This window comes from Rhincodon typus, chromosome 22 (assembly GCF_021869965.1).
Source record: "Rhincodon typus isolate 14 chromosome 22, sRhiTyp1.1, whole genome shotgun sequence".
NCBI lineage: Eukaryota > Metazoa > Chordata > Chondrichthyes > Orectolobiformes > Rhincodontidae > Rhincodon > Rhincodon typus.
In genome coordinates, this window is record NC_063353.1 from 17,528,899 (window position 1) to 17,549,156 (window position 20,258).

A 20,258-nucleotide genomic window follows, 5' to 3' on the forward strand; every position below is an offset into this window, starting at 1 on the left:
CTAATGCCCTGAGTGGTACTGTAATTTGTATCACCTTGTCATCCTGAAAACACAGGTTCTCCCCAAATGCCAGTTGGAGTGGGACAATCATGGATCCAGAGCCTTCTGTCTCCTGTTGACGATGTACCTGATCCCTGGATTGCACCTTTTGCTTTGTGCATCACTGTCCTCAACTACCTTCCGCAGGCACAGGTCAATTAATTATGGAAAACCAGATACATTCCAGAGAAAACTAAAAAAGTTTGGAGCTTCAATGTAATGGATTTCCACCTTCTTTGGTTTGCCAGTCATGTCTCAATTGTTTGCGTTCAGAGTGCAGTCACAAAGTTCCAGGTTCAAGTCTAACACCGAGGTTCAAGCACAAAAATGAAGGCTGTGATTTCAGTGCACTTAGGACTGAACTTGGAGGTGCTAAGATATTAAAGCGAGATTCCACTTTCCTCCTTGATGGATATAAAGTCTCACTGCACTCTTTCAAAGAAATTTACCAGACTTTGCTCCTGCGATGGCGAACTGTCCTATCGAGAAAGGTTAGGCAAATGCAGCCTGTATTCTCTAGAGAAGAATGGGAGGTGACCTCATTGAAACTTACAAAATGTTTAAAGGTCTAGGCAGGGTAGATGTAGGCCCTGGTTAAGTATTAAGAATAATGGGGTATCATTTAACTATAAACGACAATGCCACTAAAGACTTGAGGTGAGGACAATGCTCTTTACTCAGTGAGTTGTGTACACTTGGAATTCTCTATCCTAAGGCCGCAGAAGCTCGGTCTTTGAGTATGTTTAAGGTAAAGACAGATAGATTTCTGATTACCAATGGTGTAAAGGGTTATGGGAATAGTATGGATAAAAGACACTGACGTGTTTGTCAGCTACCATCATATTAAATGGCAGAGCAGGCTTGGCAAGCTGAATAGCTTACACCTGTTTCTATGCTCTGAAGAGCAGGGGGACTATCTTCACTGTTCTCAATATTTAGCCCTCAATCAACAGCACCAAAAAAGACTCTGTGGTTGTGGGAGCATGCTGTACATAGTTGCCTACCACATTTCCTACATTACAACATTGACTATACTGCAAGTACTTCAGCAACTGTAAAGCACTTTGAGACACCTGCTGGTCATGAAAAAAAAGCTATTTAAATGCAAGGCTTCCACTTCCTTTTTAATGACCGAGAACTGAGCATTTCCAACATATTTTTTAAAAATGCAGAATTGTGAGGCCTTGCAATCTGTGCATCACGCGCAACATGCAGAATTTTAAGGATCAAAACTGTGCATTTAACAAGATCAGTTAACTTTTTAAGTTTTCACATCATACCTCATTTTTCAAATCTTCATGATTAAATAATATCAAGCTAAATATTTGTGAATTAGATATAAAAAGAACAGGAATGCAAAAGTTGAGTTTAAATAAAAACATTGATTATTATTTAGCTTGTTTAAAGTTTCTTTTCCTAATTGACCCTCAAACACTTACCAAATACTGGAAATATGCTTAAATTATCACCTTGCAAAAAAAAACTAACAGTTCATAAGCCACCATATTTTCCTAGCGGAAAACAAAATGCTACTTCCATTCCAGCAATGAAACACGTTCATATATTAGATGAAGTGGTTAAAATTCAATAGGCATTTGTCCTAAGGTCTCTCAAAAATCTCTTATTAAACTGGAAATCTGATTTTAAAACCGTAATTCTTTCCACTTCATGCCCATTTTCTTCGGGAAGTCGGGTAACTCAGAAAGCAAGTCATCACTAGCAAGTCAACGAGGAGCAAAAATTTCATACTACACCTTTAAAGAAAAACATGAATGTAGCAATAAGAATGCACAGATAACTATTTCTCTTTACACACATCCCATCATGATAGCCTTTAAACAAGATGTATCATTTTAACATTGCCGACAATTTTTAAATCTAATCATTGAAATATAGAAGATAGGAGCAGGAGTACGCCATTCGATCCCTCAAGCCTGCTCTTCCATTCAATATGATTATGGCTGATCATCGAGCTCAGTACCCTAATCCTGCCCTCCCCAAATATCCCTTGACCCCTTTAGCCATAAGAGCTATATCTACTTCTTTCTGGAGAACACAATCTATTGGCTTCAGCCACTTTCTGTGGTACTGAATTCCACAGACCCACCATTCTGGGCGAAGAAATTTCTCCTCATCTCAGTCTTATAAGGTTTATCTTTAAACTATAACCATTGGTTCTGGATTCCCGCATCATCAGGAACATCCTTCCTGCATCTAATGTGTCTAGTCCTGCTAGAATTTTATAGGTTTCTATGAGATACCCCGCATTTCTCTAAACTCCAGTGAATACAATCCTAACCAACTCAATCTCTCTTCATATGCCAGTCCTGCTGTCCCAGGAATCAATTTTGCAAACATTCACTGCACTCCCTCTTTCGCAAGAGCATCCTTCCCCAGATAAGGAGCACCAAAACTGCACATGATATTCCAGGTGTGGCCACACCATTACCTTGTATAATTGTAGCTAGACATCCTTGTTCTTGTACTCGAATCCTCTCACTATGAAGGCCAACACATAGCTGGAGTCCTAGTACCATTCCCTGTGGTACCTCGCTGGTCACTGCCTATTATTCCCACTCTTCCTGCCCTGTTCGCTAACCAATTTTCCATCTATATCAGTAAACTACCCCTTAGTATAGCATCATTCATTTCAGGTAAATTTAGACATGTTTCAATACTTACAAAAAACATCTACATTGAGTTGATGCCATTGTTTACAAACAAGCGTGATTACTTTCATTCTAGATCTATTGCTGCTTTACTTTATTGATTTCTCCTTTCCCCACAAAGATAATGGTTTCCTTTAAGGAGGATAGTTGGACTTCAAAGTTCCCTGCCCTGGTCGCTGTACACACTTGAGCATTTCAGAGCGGACAGGCATTCTGGAAAGTGACCTATAACAAACCAACATTACCAATAGCTGTAGTTATGTTTACAATAAGCTGGTAGGAATCATTACTGAAAAAAGCCTACGTGCAAGGGACCAATTTTCCTTGTAATGGGGGCGGGGGGAGGGGGGGATTGGGGGGAAGCTCAAGAAAGTTCTAAACCGCATCCAGTTATAGACTGTAACTAATTTCCCAATACTTACTTGTGTCCATTCAAAGCAGCATGATGTAAGGCTGTATAACCAGAAGTGTCTGTACAGTTGACGTTGGGCCCTCGCCAAATGCTGAAAGGAAATACAAAAATAAAAGCTGAGCTTTCTAATAAAAATACGGTCAGCATCATTCAACAACTTAAATCCATGCATAATACAGTGCACACTATCCCTGGCCTCGCAGATTCATGTTAAATGAATTTTAAATCAAACTGAAGTGCTGTTAATTGCCAGCAGATCAAATTCCATAAGGTTACCAGAAAGTGCAGCAATTTAAAAATTGCTAAAACAAGATCCAATTATCCTTAAATGATTCTTTTTATGTCAAAGATAACTCAAGGATTTGGTCTTTTTTGCATGCTTTGATCTACATTCAGTATTTTGTGTCTGGGTGGTTTAGCACATTACAGCAGTATATAAGAGTAATCTCAGCTGTAATAGTGTGCTTGAACTGTGGTGTCACCCATTTTATGATCATGTTCAAAGGAGAATATTTCCCACCACAGACTCCAGAATTCAAATGAAATTTGGTAGGACGCTTTACATTCTGTCCAATGTCCTATTCCAATATGAAATATTGCTTCTAATTCATCTGTATTTTTCTCAAGCAATATTCAAAAATGCAAAAGAGCATTTTATTTCTCATTAGTATGACCTAAACCCATCTCATCCTAATAATAAAATGTTAATTGGTAGATATATTCATTCACATAGGCCTGTTATTGCATATGATGATCAGTTATCAGTATTGTGGCATGATTTTTATCATTTATTATTTTACATGCAACTTTAATAGTGTTTTATTTTACTGTCTATAATTCTACCCACGTTGCTGAGCACCATCCCACTAGTCTTTATCTCACTGTCCAGATCTAGACACACTTGGCCATAATGTAATTGCATTCCAGTGATAACTTATCCTCTTGTCAAATTAGACCAGCTAAATTGTAATATTGTCACCTCCAATTTAGACATATTTTTATTACCAGTGATTCAAAATGTTTGCAAATTGCTGAATTACAATAAATTTTTTCTCTAATTATGTGCAAAATGTGTTCAAATGTTATCTGAAAAGAAGTCTCCAACAATGAATCATTTTAAATGTTTTAACAAGCTGGCTATGAAAAGTCAATTGGTACGCTAGGGTAAAATCGGAAAGATTCTCTAGAAACCAAGTGGGTAAATGGAAAAAATGCAAAAAGGTGCAACTCCCTTGCTTCCTGCATTTTCCCTACAAATCATTTTTTAAAAGTTTAAGTCTTGTCTGCCTGCGTCCACCAATTGTTTTATGGTTGGGTAGATTATTCAGGGCAATCACCTTTTAATAAGCTCAATTTCCCCTTGATTATTTTTTTCAAAATGATGGCAGGGCTTCTGATTTCAGGACCAACCCACATACCATAGGTATGTGGCCAGCAAGTGCGTGAGCTAGCCACCCATCGTAAGGTTAGGGGAAGAGTAAACCATGCCCAAATGGAACCATGCCCCATTGAATATACACTAGGGCAGTGGCTGGGAACATGGGAATTCAAACTCTTGTATGAAGTGTTGCCATAGATCAAAAACTACAGGTCAGCATGGGCTCCTACATGTTGCAGCAGAAGAAAATTTTAACAAATTTGAACCAGATTTAAAGGTGAACTTTTCATCTTATTTGTCATTGGTCATTTTCAACAAGTATTTATTACTTTTGTGTATGTAGATTCCATGTGAATGACAGAGCACATGAATGTGACAGATGGTTATAGAACTAGAAATTCAATTCCAGGTTTTAGCCATAACTGTCACAATAAATATCTGTGGTACGTCAAGTTCCATTTGGAACCAAGACATGCTCAATATTAATGCTCAATATTACCACCACCCCCCCACCTAGGAGATTTTCAAGATGGCTGCAAGATAGATCATGTGACAATAGTCATTATGTCACCCAGAACAGCTCTCCATTAAAATTAATACAACAAAACAATGAGTTCAGAAATAATACAATAATGGACATCAACCAAAAAAATATGATTCACCTTTCTGTTCCTGATGTTGACAATTTACCAGCAAGTGTATATGAATTATTAGTCAAACTCAGGTACGAATTTCATTTTACAAGCAGCCATCATAATGGGAAACCTCTCTACCACCACAAACAATCACACAGCTCTGTAACAGAACAATACCTCGCTTTATGGGCCAAAGCTTGACTCTTTATTTACTCGTTACATGGTGATCTGAATACAACTCATTGTGATTAAAGTTAACTCACAAGAAGTTCCATGATATGACAATACAATATAATTAACACTTTCTAAACACTTACCAGTTGATAACTAGTACTATTTTCAGGCAAATCCCAAATGCAAGCCTGGAGCAGTGTTTTTAGACCAGTAGGACTGAGCTATTTTCTAGGTCTGCAGACTAAGGTACAAAGATGGCCTTTAGTAGATTGATGTGCTCTTCCTGTTGATTGTTTGAGATTAGGGAGAGTTTCCACGTTACTGATGATTATGTCTACACGAAGTGTGTTTGGCTGCGATTCCCATCGGATCACACAGATCAATTGGACTGGCAGTTAGAGGCAATGAGGCAGTTATGGGAGCTAGGGGGTATGATGGATGACAGTTGCAGGGAGGGTGATAAACCGAAGATACAGTCAGGAAGGTGTGTGACCTCCAGGAAAGGTAGGAGAGGGAGGCAGGTAGTGCAGGTATCTCCTGTGGCTATCCCCATCTCAAACAAGTATCTATTCTGGAAAATTTAGAGGGTGATGGACTCTCAGGGAAATGTAGCACTGACAGCCAGGTTTCTGGTACTGAGACTAGCTCTGAAGTAACGAGGGGTACATCAGGTTCCAAGCAGTTGATTATGATAGGGAGTTCTGTAGTCAGAGACACAGACAGACGTTTCTGTGGCTGACAGTGAGACATCAGAATGGTGTGTTGTCTCCCTGGAGCCAGGATCAAGGATATCTCGGAGAGGGTGTAGAATATTTTCAAAGGGGAGAGGGACCAGCAGAAGGTCGTTGTACGCAACGGAACTAACAACAAAGGAAAAGAAAAGGATGAGATTCTGCAGAGAGAATATAGGAAGTTAGGCAGGAATTTAAAAAGTAGGTCCTCTAGGGTAGTAATATCTGGATTACTCCCAGTGCCATGAACTAGTGAAGGTAGGAAATGAGGAGCTGGTGTGGTGGACAAGGATTCACATATTTGGATTGTTAGAATGTCTTCTGGAGTGGAAGTGACCTGTAGATGGAGGATGGATTACACCTGAATTGGAAGGGGACTAGCATAGTGGCAAGGAGATTTGAGAGAGCTGCTCAGGAGGATTTAAACTAGTAAGATGGGGAGGGGTGCAGGAAGGTAGTGAGGAAAGAGAACAGCCTGAGACCGGTACAATTGGGAAAAGGACTAAGTCAAACAGACAGGCAGGCAGGAACAAAGTAGAGAACGAGGTAGGACTGATAAATTAAACTGCATTAATTTCCATGCAAGAGGCCTAACAGGTAAGGCAGATAAGCTCAGGACTTGGTTAGGAACATGGAACTGGGATATCATAGCAATAACAGAGATGTGGCTCAGGGATAGACAGGACTGGTAGTTTAATGATCCAGGGTATAGATGCTATTAGAAAGGATCGAGAGTGGGGAGGCAAGGGAGCAGGGAGAGTGGTGTTTTTGATTAGGGATAATATAATGGCTGTACTCAGGGAGGTTATTCCCGCGAAAAATAAAGATGAACTAGAAGCAATATTTCACATTGGAATAGGACATTGGACAGAATGTAAAGCCTCCTACCAAATTTCATTTGAATTCTGGAGTTTGTGGTGGGAAATATTCTCCTTTGAACACGATCATAACGTCCAGGGAAGTTATTTGGGTGGAACTGAGGAATAAAGAAAGGGATGAAGGGATGATCACCTGATTGGATTGTACTATCAACCCCCCCAGTAGTCAGCAGAAAATTGAGAAACAAATTTGTAAGGTGATCTCAGTGATCTGCAAGAATAATAGGGTGGTTATGGGAGGGGATTTTAACTTACTAGACATGGACTGGGACCATCATCGTGTTAACGGTTTGGATGGACAGGAATTTGTTAAGTGTGTACAAGAAAAGTTTCTGATTCAGCATGTGAAATTACCTACTGGAGAAGGTGCAAGACTTGACCTATTTTTGGGAAGTAAGGCAGGGCAGGTGACCAAGGTATCAGTGGAGGAGCACTTTGGGGCCAGTGACAATAATTCTCCATGCACTGGCCAATCAGGCAAGTGTGCCAAATACCTTCTTCACCACATTGTCTACCTGCAAGTCCACTTTCAAGGAACTATGCACATGCACCCCTACGTCACTTTGTTCAGCAACACTCCCCAGGGCCCTACTATTAACTGTACAGGGCCTCCCTTGGTTTGCCTTACCAAATGCAACACCCCCCCATTTATTTAAATTAAACTCCATCAGCCACTCCTCAGTCCATTGGGCCATCTGATCACGGCCTTGTTGTTCTCAAAGACAACCTTCTTCACTGTCCACTACACCACCAATTTTGGTGTCATCTACAAACTTACTAACCATACCAGGGAGTTTGTACAAAAGTGAGATTCAGCCCTCTGAGATTACAAAGAGATCTTGATCAATTGGGCTAATGGCCCGAGGAGTGGGTAGATATAGGAAGGATATTATTAAGTTGGAGAGGTTTCAGAAATGATTTACTAGGATGTTGCTGGGATTGGAGGGTTTGAGTTATGGGTGAATAGGCTGAGGATTTTTTCACTGGAGTGTAGGAGGTTGAGCCGTGAACCTATAGAGATTTATACAATCATGTGTGGCATAGATAAAGCGAATAGCTAGGGGTCTTTTCCCTAGAGTGGGGGAGTTCAAAACTGGAGTGTGTTTTCTTTAAGGTAAGAGAATAAAGATTTCAAAAGGACATGAGGGGCAACCTTTTTACACAATGTGGTCAGTAATTAGAATGAACTGCCAGAGGAAGTGGGGACCAGAACTGGATACAGTACTCCTGAAGTGGCCTCACCAACATTCTGTTCACCAACCTCAACATGACACCCCAACTCCTATACTCAAAGGTCTGAGCAATGAAGACAAGTGTGCTAAATGCCTTCTTAACTACCCTGTCAACCTGCGATGCCACTTTCAAAGAACTATGTACCTGAACCCCTGGGTGTTTCTGTTCGAAAACATTACCCAGGGCCCTACCATTAAATGTATAAGTCCTGCCCTTGTTAATTTTGCCAAAATGCAACACCACACATTTATCCAAATTAAACTCCATCTACCACTCCTCAGACCATTAGCCCAATTGATCGAGATCTCTTTGTAATCTCAGAGGCTGAATCTCACTTTTATACAAACTCCCTGATGCCAAACCTCCCCCTCTGATTGAACAAGCAGCAGTGTAAAGAACACTTACAACAAGCGCTGGCAGCTTGATTTTATCTTAAACAAGTGCAGCAGCGTTTTTAAAACACTCAGTTTCATTTTTTACAGAAAAATAGAAAGATGTGGTCTTTATGCACAATACATGTTGTGACAAATTAACTGCGATTCAGTCAGTGCTGCATACCTGGAAATGAAGCAGATTTTTAAACAGATCTCATTCATCCCAACACCAATGTGCAAATCCATTCAACTTCACATTGTTCGATAATCTATAAATGTGGTATGCATGTTCTACCATTAGACTAAAAATACAAAGGATTCAATGACTCTGCAGATTAACTCAATCACCCTATTAGCTGTGCAAAGCATCATTTCATCGCGTTTGTTTTTCAGTTCGGAAGTGCACAATGAACAGTGCAACATCAGAACTTTTTCTATACCCACTATACTGCAATAAAATGGATGGTGGTGAACATTCCTGTTACTGCAGATAAACAAGTTGAGACCAAATAATAGCATTGCCCTGGGAACATATCATGTAATATTGAAGCATTCAGCACAACTAAACTCAGACCTAGAGGTGCAGTATCTGATTGAAATTTAATTAAACTTTCAAGTAAACGATATATCTGATTGGACTTTAATTAAAACTCAAGATACAGAATGCCAAAGTTAATCAATTGTGCTCCAATTGAATAGGCCACATTAAATAGACATGTTTTCAAACATAATAAAAACCGAAAGAACTGCCAATGCTGTAAATCATGAGCAAAAACAAAGTTGCTGGAAAAGCTCAGCAGGTCTGGCAGCATCTGTAAAGGAAAAAATAGTGTTAACAGTTCTGAGGAAGAGTCACCGGACCCTAAACGTTAACTCTGTTTTTAACTTCACAGATGCTGCCAGTCCTGCTGAGCTTTTCCAGCAACTTTGTTTTTGTTCCAGGTTTTCAAACATATTCCTTTCATGCCAGGTTTCTGGTTTTGTTTAAGACCAACGGGGTGGAAAAGGGAACCAGTACACCTTTGAGACATCAGAGTTTCCCAGAAGGCAGCAAACTATTCCAAATCACAGGGAGAGGAGTTGTTTATGACAGTTTCGAAATTCAAACAAAAATTGCCAGACAAATAAACCAGCCTTCTTTAAAAAAAAAAATCGACGTTATGTAAAGCATGTGTTACAGAAGGATCACCTTACAAAAAGGAATAAGAGCAATGTGGTTTTCTGAACTATTTCATTGTTGTTAGTTTCATCCAACATAGCTGGATACATTGCAGGCAGCAAATCATAAAATGTTGTTGTTTTATCATGCAAAATGAAGGCTTTTTTACAAAAAAACTTATTATTTTAAGCAGACTTAGAGAATATTATGGACAACACAATGTCTGCAGGATGAGCTGAAAGCTGCTGATGGAAGGACCCTGATGAATAGCTCCTCGGGGAACTGTGGAAAGCTTTATTTCTAAATGTGCTATCAATGCAACTCAATAATGTGTCATTGAGATTACAACATCAGCAACATTCGGTCACTAATTCAACAATGTTATACATTATTGACATGCACTTTTTAAGATACTTATGGGTGGATTCTCACAAAGTCAGGAAGATTCCACATACCTTCAAAATGGCAGGGGGGGCCTGGATGTATAAATCCCACACCCCCATTTTCGACTGGTCTGATTTTTAACAACAGAAGAAGGAGAAGCGATATGATCCACACAGAAAGGAAAGTCAAACTTAGCAAGACATTTATACCTCATGCCAAGCTTAATCAGACCACACTGAGGCTGCTCCAAGGCCCTTGACCGACACCGAGAACCGCAAATTGACAGAATACGAATAAACTAGTCTTGTAGGTATCTAATTGCCGTGGCCTAACTTTTTTTTTAAACTCCTTCTCTCTTTAAACATGATTTAAAACAGGGTGCTGCTGTTCATGAGTTAAAAAGTAACATCTGCAGGACTGTTTTGTTTAACAGGTGATCTGGTGGTAGGAACATAGGGACACAGGAACACGAATAGGCCATTCAATCGGATCATGGCTGATCTGTGGCCTAGCTCCATATACCAATCTTTGGTTATTTCCCTTAATAGCTTTGCTTAATAAAAATTTATCTTTCTCAGATTTAAAATTAACAACTAACCTAGCATTAACTGCTGTTTGTGGAAGACTGTTCCAAATATCTACCACCCTTTATTTGTAAAGTGCTTCCTAACATCTCTCTTGAACAGTCTGGCTCTATATCCCCGTGTTCTAGAACGTTTAACCAGTGGAAACAGTTTATATTTCTCTACCCTGTCTTTTCCTGTTAACATCTTCAAGACTTTGATCAGCTCATTCTTTAACCTTCTAAATTCTAGAGAAAACACGCCTAATTTGTACAGTTTCTCCTCATGACTTAACCCCTGAGGTCATTCTTGCAAAGCTATGTTGTGTTCCTTCCAAAGCCAACATATCCTCCTAAAATGTGCTGCCCAGATCCACTCACAGAACGCCAACAGTGTTTTGTATAACAGCAGCATACCTTCTGCATCCTTATACTCCAGTCCTCTGGATATAAAGACCAGCACTCCATTAGCTTCCTTGATTATTTTCTGCACCTGTTGCACCTGAACCCCAAAGTCTCTTTGGACATCCATTGTATTTAACCCCAAACCATCTAGAGCCTACAGCGATCTATCCTTTTCTGATCTACAATTGATAAGCTCACACTTGTTTACTTTGAAATTTATCTGCTGCAGTTTTGCCCATTAGCCAAGTCTAAGAAATATCCCTTCGTAATTTGATGCATCATCTACACTGCCTACCATGTCGCCTAACTTTGTGTCATCAGAAATTTGGATATATGACTTTCTATGCCATTATCTAATCCATTAATAAATAATGTGAATACTTGAGGCCCTATCACAGATCCATGTGGAACACCACTCGTCACCATCCTGCCAATTTGAATACTTACCCATTTTCCCTACTCTCGGCCACTTAATCAATTTCCCAGCCATGTCACTGACTTGCCCTGAAGTCTGGGAGTCTGGGTGGGATACTACAGACACAGTGGGCTGAATGGTCTGTATCCTCACTGTAGGGATTCTATGATTTGATGAAAAAATTTTCTTAGTTACTTATTTAAACCGTAGCAAGTATAATTCTACTGCAAAAAGTTATTTGCGGGATAGATGAACTGTTAAAGCAATATAAATTGCTCTCTCTTGAATTCCCAAAACACCTTTCCTCTATTCAGTCCTCCATTAAGCAGAGCATTTAAGAAGAAAATTCTGTCTCACACTAACATTGATTTTGGACACAAGAGAAGCTATTCCTTCTCCAAATGTGAAGACAAATGTAAATGAAATGCAGACCCATAACAACAACAGAAAAGCAGATAAGTTCAGTAGGAAACAGGCAATTTGTTTTCATGGTCCATCTTCTATTTTGTCTGGGATATAAAATTCTGGCTATCTTTTTAATAAAAAGAAATTAAACGGGCACAGGAAACCAGGAAATGTAAAACTGTCTTTCAATTCACTAATACAGTTTCTTCCACAATTCATGTAGGAGATACTCTTCAAAAGCTTTCCTTGCCACGTAGGAAATCAAGCAAAATTCCAGATATCCATTTAACCTTCTGAATCATTGTCTTTGGCCAAATTCTTTCTACAGAATAATACATTCAAACATTAATAGGTTTGGAAAGCACGTTATTTAAATCGAGGGTAAACAACTTTATCAATATTTACCCTTATAACCTTCAATTCTATCTCTATGCTGTCAATTTAAACGTGCTAATCAGAACAGCATTAGCTGGCATTGCCTTGGTCTGTTTCGCACATCTAACAATTTAGGAAAAAATTATTTATTTTAATCGCTATTCTCACTTGAGGCTAATTAATTTAGTACTTACGCCCTCAAGTAGAGCTTTTACTGGCAAATAATTGGTTGGCTTACATCTACATTATCTCCGCCTCTTGGTATTTTAAAGACCACTTTGATAACCACTCTCAAGCTTTTTTTTGAATGAAGAGTAATGAGGCAGTATGAATTTCTTGTCATAATTTATAGCCTCACCATTGAACATCCTAGAACTTGACTTTGAAAGATCTACAGAATTTCAATGCCCTTTTATGCAGATGCAATGCAGAAATCTATACCTGAACCCAAATATGGCTGGGCAAGTTAGTGATACAAAGTTCAAGTAACTCAAAACCAAATGCCTTTGTCAGCTACCAGTAAAATTGACCAACTGGTTAACAACGTCCTTTAGGCAACATAATGCTCTGGCAAGCCATTCAGGTTATCCTAAGAATTCCAAAAAAACACAAGCCACATCCCAAGAATTAAATTTTATATAGCATTCCAGTACATGATCATTCTTGGCGAGAAAATATAATTGTTAAGCTCCTGAGGTTAGTTTTCTGGCAGGCACGGCATTCCTATTATCCAGCTGGTAATTCTGCAAATTCCCATAAACAACACCTCAACTTCTCCTGGCAGTAAGTTAACATAATCAATAAGAAGCCATTTCAAACTATGCAAATCAGCTTCCCTCAGGCAGCAAGGTATGTGAAGTATGCTATAGTGTGTTATACAAAGTTGTGCACAACACAGAGACTGAACTACACACCCTTACAACAACTCATTGCTATAATTGTTAACACGTCAACAAACTCATTAAATTAATTGACATTTTTCTCAACAAGTTCACAGTTCTAAATGCAGAAATGCTAAGACAGACAAGAAATGAATAACCAAAATGTTTAAATCACACCAAAACTGTTTCAATATAACAGACAAGGCTTAGTTTGTCTGCCAAAACTCAACCCTGAAAAATACTTTAACTTTCATAAGGGACATAGCAGACACCTGAATCACAATCTGGAGAACATGAAGCAAGATGCTTATTTAAACAATGTTCTTGTACAAATAACTTAAAATAACAAATTAAGTTTTCATCAATTTATAAAGTATTTAATGAATATGAATAAAGTTCTATGAATGTACTCAATAAGTAACATGCAGAATGTGTGTTTTATTATTGTCATCGATCAAAGTGTTTATGCATGAGGTTAGTATGTTTTCTTAACCTGAGTGATTTTTCCCAATTTAAACAATTCCAGCAGCTAGCTTTTGTACACTAAAAAATTGCTTAATTATAAACACAGTGGTCCCATCTTACACACACCATCACATGCACAAAGATTAGATACACGTAAGGAAAAACCAATACAAATACAATTTGTACTTAATCCAATCCCTTTTGTGACATGCATGTAGTTTCTTAGATGAATTGATATTTTATCTGGAATGAAGGCCTTGTAGAAAACAAAGATTCCCAGTAATCTCTGAGGATCTATGCAGTTGATTTGCCAGTTGTCAGATGAGATTAGAATTTGGAACAGATTGTGGGAGATAACTTCTCTCACTTTCAAGGTATAGCTGTACGTAACCTTGGATGCATAGTTACCTTGCAACTAATTTGACAACTTTTCAGATGGTCTTTCCCCATCAGATTAGCTTCTGTTATTTTAAAGGTGGGGGACAAAAATGGCTACCTTAACAATGTGGCCTGTTACTAATCCAAGGTTATTTTCTAAATATGGTCATGCGTCAGACCAGTAAACATCCTGCATTGTGGCTTTTCACATACTCTGGATCAGACATTCAAGCGTTTTATAATTGCAATGACTAGCGATTATAATGTATTAAAAGGTTGATGCAATCCACTTCTTATTCATCTAACACCCATTCTGTTTTGATGTCTCTATTGTACCTTGGTAAAGCAGAAAGGCAAGTTGGCTGATATGTTACCATCCTTTCAGTTGATAGTCCATCCTTAGACAAAATGATGTGTGCCTTTCACAGATGGCTATGACTGTTCAAAGGTGAAATAGTTAGTTTCCGGAGTTTCAAAACTACCTGAAACTGAATACTGACCAAAGTCACATGATAGGCTGTAGCCATCTTAAAAACCTTTGTAAATGAAAACAAATTGCTAAAGAAACTCAACTGGCCTGGCACTAAGTCTGGAGAAGAGAAACAGTATTTGAGTCCATTGTGATTCTTCTTCGCAGCTTAAGAGCTATGGTGTCCATTTTAAAAAATATAGCCTTATACTTTTAACATTATCCATGCCTGTACTTTGTATGTCAAATAGATATAGTTTAAGTCAATCAATCAAGCTATGCATGCCTCAGTATCTACCAGCATTCTTTCAATGCTTCTACTCAAAATTTTGTCTAAAGTTGGTCGTGACATAATATTTGTACTTTTCATGGATGAGTCATCAGTTCATTGCTATTGTATTTCCTTCAAAGTATAGTAAAACGATATCGAATCCTCGGGTGAATTGATCATTCAGCAGTCACAGGTCATGTATAATGAGACTCCACAATGAACCACATGTTGTGAAGATCCCAGACTGGATAATCCATGTGGTCTGCTTCAAGATATGTGATACAAGTCAGAAATTGGAGATCACTTATCCATCTAACTGTCCTGACTCTGTTATTCTTAGTAACCTTTCATCATAAAAGAATCTATCAAATCTCAGTGCTGAACCTTTCAAGCGATTTAGCCCCAACAGCTATTCAGGAGGAAAAAAAGCTTTCAACTTTCTAATTTCTAACAAACTTTAAATTAGCACATTCAAATGTCTCAATATGTTTTCCACAATTAGTCTGGATTTTCACTATCAAGCTTGCACTTCAAGTAGCACAATTTTTCAACTCAGCAGACTTACCTCATTTTAAATGGCCTGGTGAAACCCAACAGTTTTGCTCCATGGAGAGTGGGGGCGAGATAGAATCAGGCCCACTCACCAGAGAAGTAGTTGTAGATGGTGAGTCCTAAGGCAGGCTGTTCAGCAGGTTCATTATATTACAGGGTCATCCACACAACTCTTCAACTGAAGCACAAATGATCACTGGTGAAATATTAAATGCAAGAGTGTACAGTACTTCCTAGGCTAATGTCAATCTGTGGGCAAGGAAAAGGCCCTCAGTCATACACACTTGATGAAAATAAAAATCCCATTCATGATATTCATTCAAGTAGTTAAATCACAGGTGGTTAATTTCTTATAAAAACAAACACACCTCTGTTCTTAGAATCATAGAATCCCCACATTGTAGAAGCAGGCCATTCGACCCATTGAGTCAGATCTTTTCCCTGGGGTGGGAGGGTCCAAAACTCGAGGGCATAGTTTAAGGTGAGAGGGGAAAGATATAAAAGGGACCTAAGGGGCAACGTTTTCACACAGAGGGTGGTGCATGTATGGAATGAGCTGCCAGAGGAAGTGGTGGAGGTTGGTATAATAACATCATTTAAAAGGCATCTAGATGGGTATATGAATAGGAGCCGTTAAGAGGGCTATGGGCCAAATGCTGACAAATGGGACTAGATTTATAGAGGATCTCTTGTCAACATGGACAAGTTGGATCGAAGGGTCTGTTTCCATGCTGTACATCTCTATGACTGTATGACCCTTCGAAAAGCACCTCACCCAGACCAACACCCACCCTATCCCTGTAACCCTGCATTTCCTATGGCTAATCTACCTCGTCTGCACACCCCTGGACACCATGGGCAATTCAGCATGGCCAATCCACCTAATCTGCACATCTGTGGACTGTGGAAGATTTGCTGAAGACACAAAGATAGATGGGAAAGTAAGTTGTCAAGAGGACACAAGATATCTGCAAAGGGACACAGATAAGTTGTGAGTGGGCAAAGTATTTGAGCATGGAGTATAATGTGGGAAAATGTGAACGTGACTACTTTGATAGGAAGATTAAAAAATCCACAAAGATAATTAATTCTTCATAATCAGTTTAAATTGCAAATGCAGGCAACCCTGCTGAGACAATGATAGTTTTGTTTTGAAACTCAGCCAAACATTAATTATAACATAACAGCCCTTGGGAAATTGAAACAGCACAAACAACTGTTTTCTTTCCTTAAATGTTCATTGTAACCTACACCCAGATGGCCTATTAAACAAAGCAAAAAATGCTTCTTAACTCTCACTGGCAGCTTCAGCTGGTTTAGTTTTAAGTTTAAAGAGGGGTGGGTTCATTGAACTTCAAATCAAGACACTTAAACAGACCATAACTGCCCTTCAAGAATTTTTACGTCTACTTTAATTCAGGATTCCCATAATGCAGGTACGGGCCTTTGAAACAAACTCTATGTGGTCTGTTTGAACTCAGCGCTAAATCCAAATGTCCCTGTGGAGTTAGGGTTTCCATCCTCTGTTAATGATAAAACGTCCTCTTATTCTGCCAGGAAAACTTAAATCTGTCAGAAATTGGGGTGAGTCTTACACATCTGGATTCCACTTGCCATTTTTAAAGATGTGCAAAATCTTTCCAATTCTGAAAATTCAGTCCTTAGATATATCTGAAGTGCAAATTTTATTAAGGAAAGTGAATTGCCCATACCAAAGCTAAATGGTACAGTAATCAAACACACACATAACACAGTTTCGCAGACAAATACCTGAGCATTGGTTAACCGAAATGAACGGACATTACAGCATGGCAGAACGGATTGGCCAGCATGTGGTTTCATTAAAGTTGCAGCATCATGCTGATAAAGCATCTGTGCAAGAGGTGCCACTGAACTGAATTAGGAATCCATTGACGCCGCTCAGAGACAGCCCTCTATACCTCACCCGCTATTTCACTCGTTGCCCCACTCTGTGAGCAAAGTGCTGGATCATGCAGCAAGGGGTCTGGCCAGCCATAAGAATGGGGTCAGCAGGCAGTGGGACAGATGTGGAAACATCCCACAATGCTGTCACAGTGGTATGATGTCAGTGTGCAGGGCACCGGCAACTATCCTAGTCAGACACCCTAGCACTGACAGCATACACTTCGTTTTTATCATTGATGGTCAACATTGAAGCCTTTCTACGCTCACGATATCCTGTTGCTGGCAAGTAGTATTTTTGTCAAGAGTCTTAATTTGTCATGAAATTAATTATTAAAATACATTAGATATAGTGAAGGTCATGATGAAATGATATTCGTAGTTTTATAGCACCAATATATCAGCAACATACACATCATTTCTTTGCTAGTACCTGAAATAAACTTATGTTGACCTATGTCAGCAACATCATGATTTCTTTTTGGTTTGCCAAACAACCAATTATGTTAAAGTGGGGATACACTTGCCCAACAGGTTGTCTGTTTAGGAATTGGAATGTTTAACCATGTAAGATACTGCTTTGTCCTGTGGGCCTCAGCATCATCAATATGTTTATGTAGAAAGGATAACTTGGATTGAGCCAAATGGAAACAGTAAATTGTTTTCTGCAAGCCGAGACTGTTCTTGCGTCCATTTTCATTATGCTAATTCCAAATAATTTATTCATTTGTCTGTTAGCTGTCCCTCAGCCAGAATGATATCTTTCCAGGGTCACTAATTCCTGCTGTGGATCCTCATGTGATACAACAGTCACATTGTTGTTTCTTACAGGCTGTGAACAGCAATGTGAGAGGTCAGAGCTCACTGTTTATTTGCTTAAATATGTGCTTTATTTTATCAGATTTTTTTTGTAAAGAGAGAGCATTGGTTTAAACTGGTTGATGAATTTAAGCCTTGGCCACAGTTTTAAACAGAATGTGTAAAGTTTAATTAATTAAACTATATATCTCACAAAGTTATGCATGTAAATAATTTATCTCCTTCATAACTGTGTCAAATTGTACAAACTGATTTTAACAATGAAAGTAGCCACAAATTGTTCTCACGTCCCAGCTTAAGCTTGTAGAAAAAATAGTGTACCAGTTATTTTCCTGGAGCATTGTTCCCTCCTTAATTGCCTCATCTGAATTCTTGTCTGACTCAATAACAATGGATCGATTTATAAGGCTTTTCCAAAACCCACAGATCGACATTACATCAGGTAGAACTGTGCACTCTTGCCACTTCACTTTTTACCAGTGATCATTCTATTTAATAAAACGTCTTCCCTGTTACACATGAAGTGTTTGTACCTGATGGCGACAGCTCTGCAATAGTTGGAAATTAGCAAAACTGCATATTCAGCGACAGGCACTAATTCATTTTACAAAGCTCACATTATAAGCTCACTGCCTACCACACAGAACGATCTTCATCTAATATCCATGTGAATACACACATGATAACAGCCTGTCATTCTTCCTTTTACCAGTCGTACGAGAGTAATGGAGACACGCTGTGAACCATGAATTACACACGAGTTTGCATGGTGCATTACACTTCCATTCCATTGTGATGTGCCAACAGACCCGGAATAAAAAGTTATTCTGTGTCAATCATCTCTTTCAGAAAACAAGCTAGATAAACTAGAAGCAGATCATTTGGATAACTATGATGAACAAATAGAATATATTGTTTCGTATCCTGCAGATGTTATCGGTGGAGGGGAGGTTTGCAAGTATGCAGTTGTGCACATACACCATCTTGAACTCCACTCAATCACTCCCGGCAACAGGGGAGAACTTGCACAGAACTTGATGACTGAAGCTTCAAAACAGGGAGTGATTAATGAGCTGGGAGGTATTAAAAAGAAGGAATATTACATCAACTGCAGGTATAGCAACCCATAAACAAATCGATAACCTTGAATTAGACTATTCTGTATTCTGTTCTCATGTTAAGGAACAACACAATAGGACAGTCAGTCCCTGATTTACAAATGTCCAACTTATGACCAATTGTACATATGAAAAAGATCCCATATTAAAATTCATTTTGAAGGTTTGACACATAAACATTTGCTCGTACTTACAAATGGCTGTACTATATTGTGTTGTGTTACACACAGATCTACTTATGAACATTTTCAGAAATGGAACCCATTCGCAACCTGAGGACTGCATGCAATTGTACATTAAACTACAAACAATACAAATATTGGACCCAGAGCGCTCGTCACTGCCACTTCCCAAGCACTAATCTACAAATTGTCACAGTCTTGCACTGTACATGTGAATCCTTTCCATGGAGTCAGTCATTTTCTAAATTTGTTTTATTCACTCTGTGAGACGAACATCACCGATAAATCCAACATTCATTGCTCATCCACAACTTCCCTGGAGAAAGTGATGGTGAGTCACCTCCTTGACTGGAACTTGCGAGATTATTTCAGAAGGAGTTAAGAACCATTCAAATTGCTGTGGGTTTAGAATCATACGTACTGGATAAGCTTGGTAGATTTCCTTCCCCAAGGAAGCCAAACGGATTCTTTCGACAATCTGGTAGCTTCACAGTCACCATGCTACTACTAATAGCCTTTTGTTCCAAATTTCATTTATATTCTGGAAGTTTTTAAGTAAACTAAACTTTAAATCCCCAGTTGTGAAGGTGGAGTATGAAGTAATTTCTCCTGATTAATAGGCCAGGCCTCTGGATTACTAGACAAGTAACATAACTACTGTATCACAGTACTTTAAAATTACACTGGGAACACTAGTATAGGAATGTTTAATGTGTTAATCTGAAATTTCTTTTTATATTTTCTCCACAGAATGACAGATTAATCTGCTTTACCAATGTACGTTCGATAAGGAACATGAACCAAGAACTCCCTACATTTCTGGAATCTTAAGCTCATCTGTTTGTTCAGTTGGATACAAAGCAACACACAAAATGAGCTAAAGATTCCAGAAATGTAGGGAGTACTTGGTGCATGTTCCTTACCGACTTGACAGTGGTAAAGCAGATTAATCTGTCATTCTGTGGAGAAAAA

General features: G+C 38.8%; 1 protein-coding gene across 7 annotated transcripts in view; it reads right to left on the reverse strand.

Annotated features, from left to right (window-relative positions):
- Nucleotides 1-20,258, reverse strand: part of anks1b (ankyrin repeat and sterile alpha motif domain containing 1B) — a 737,478-nt gene that overhangs the window by 525,173 nt on the left and 192,047 nt on the right. For all 7 annotated transcript variants that reach the window (XR_007264449.1, XM_048610130.1, XM_048610129.1 and 4 more), the window contains exon 2: nucleotides 3,131-3,211. Coding sequence is in view for 6 of the 7 variants with exons in the window: in XM_048610130.1 (XP_048466087.1) it covers nucleotides 3,131-3,211 (81 nt within the window). In the remaining variant the exon portion in view is untranslated. The remainder of the gene's footprint in view (nucleotides 1-3,130; nucleotides 3,212-20,258) is intronic.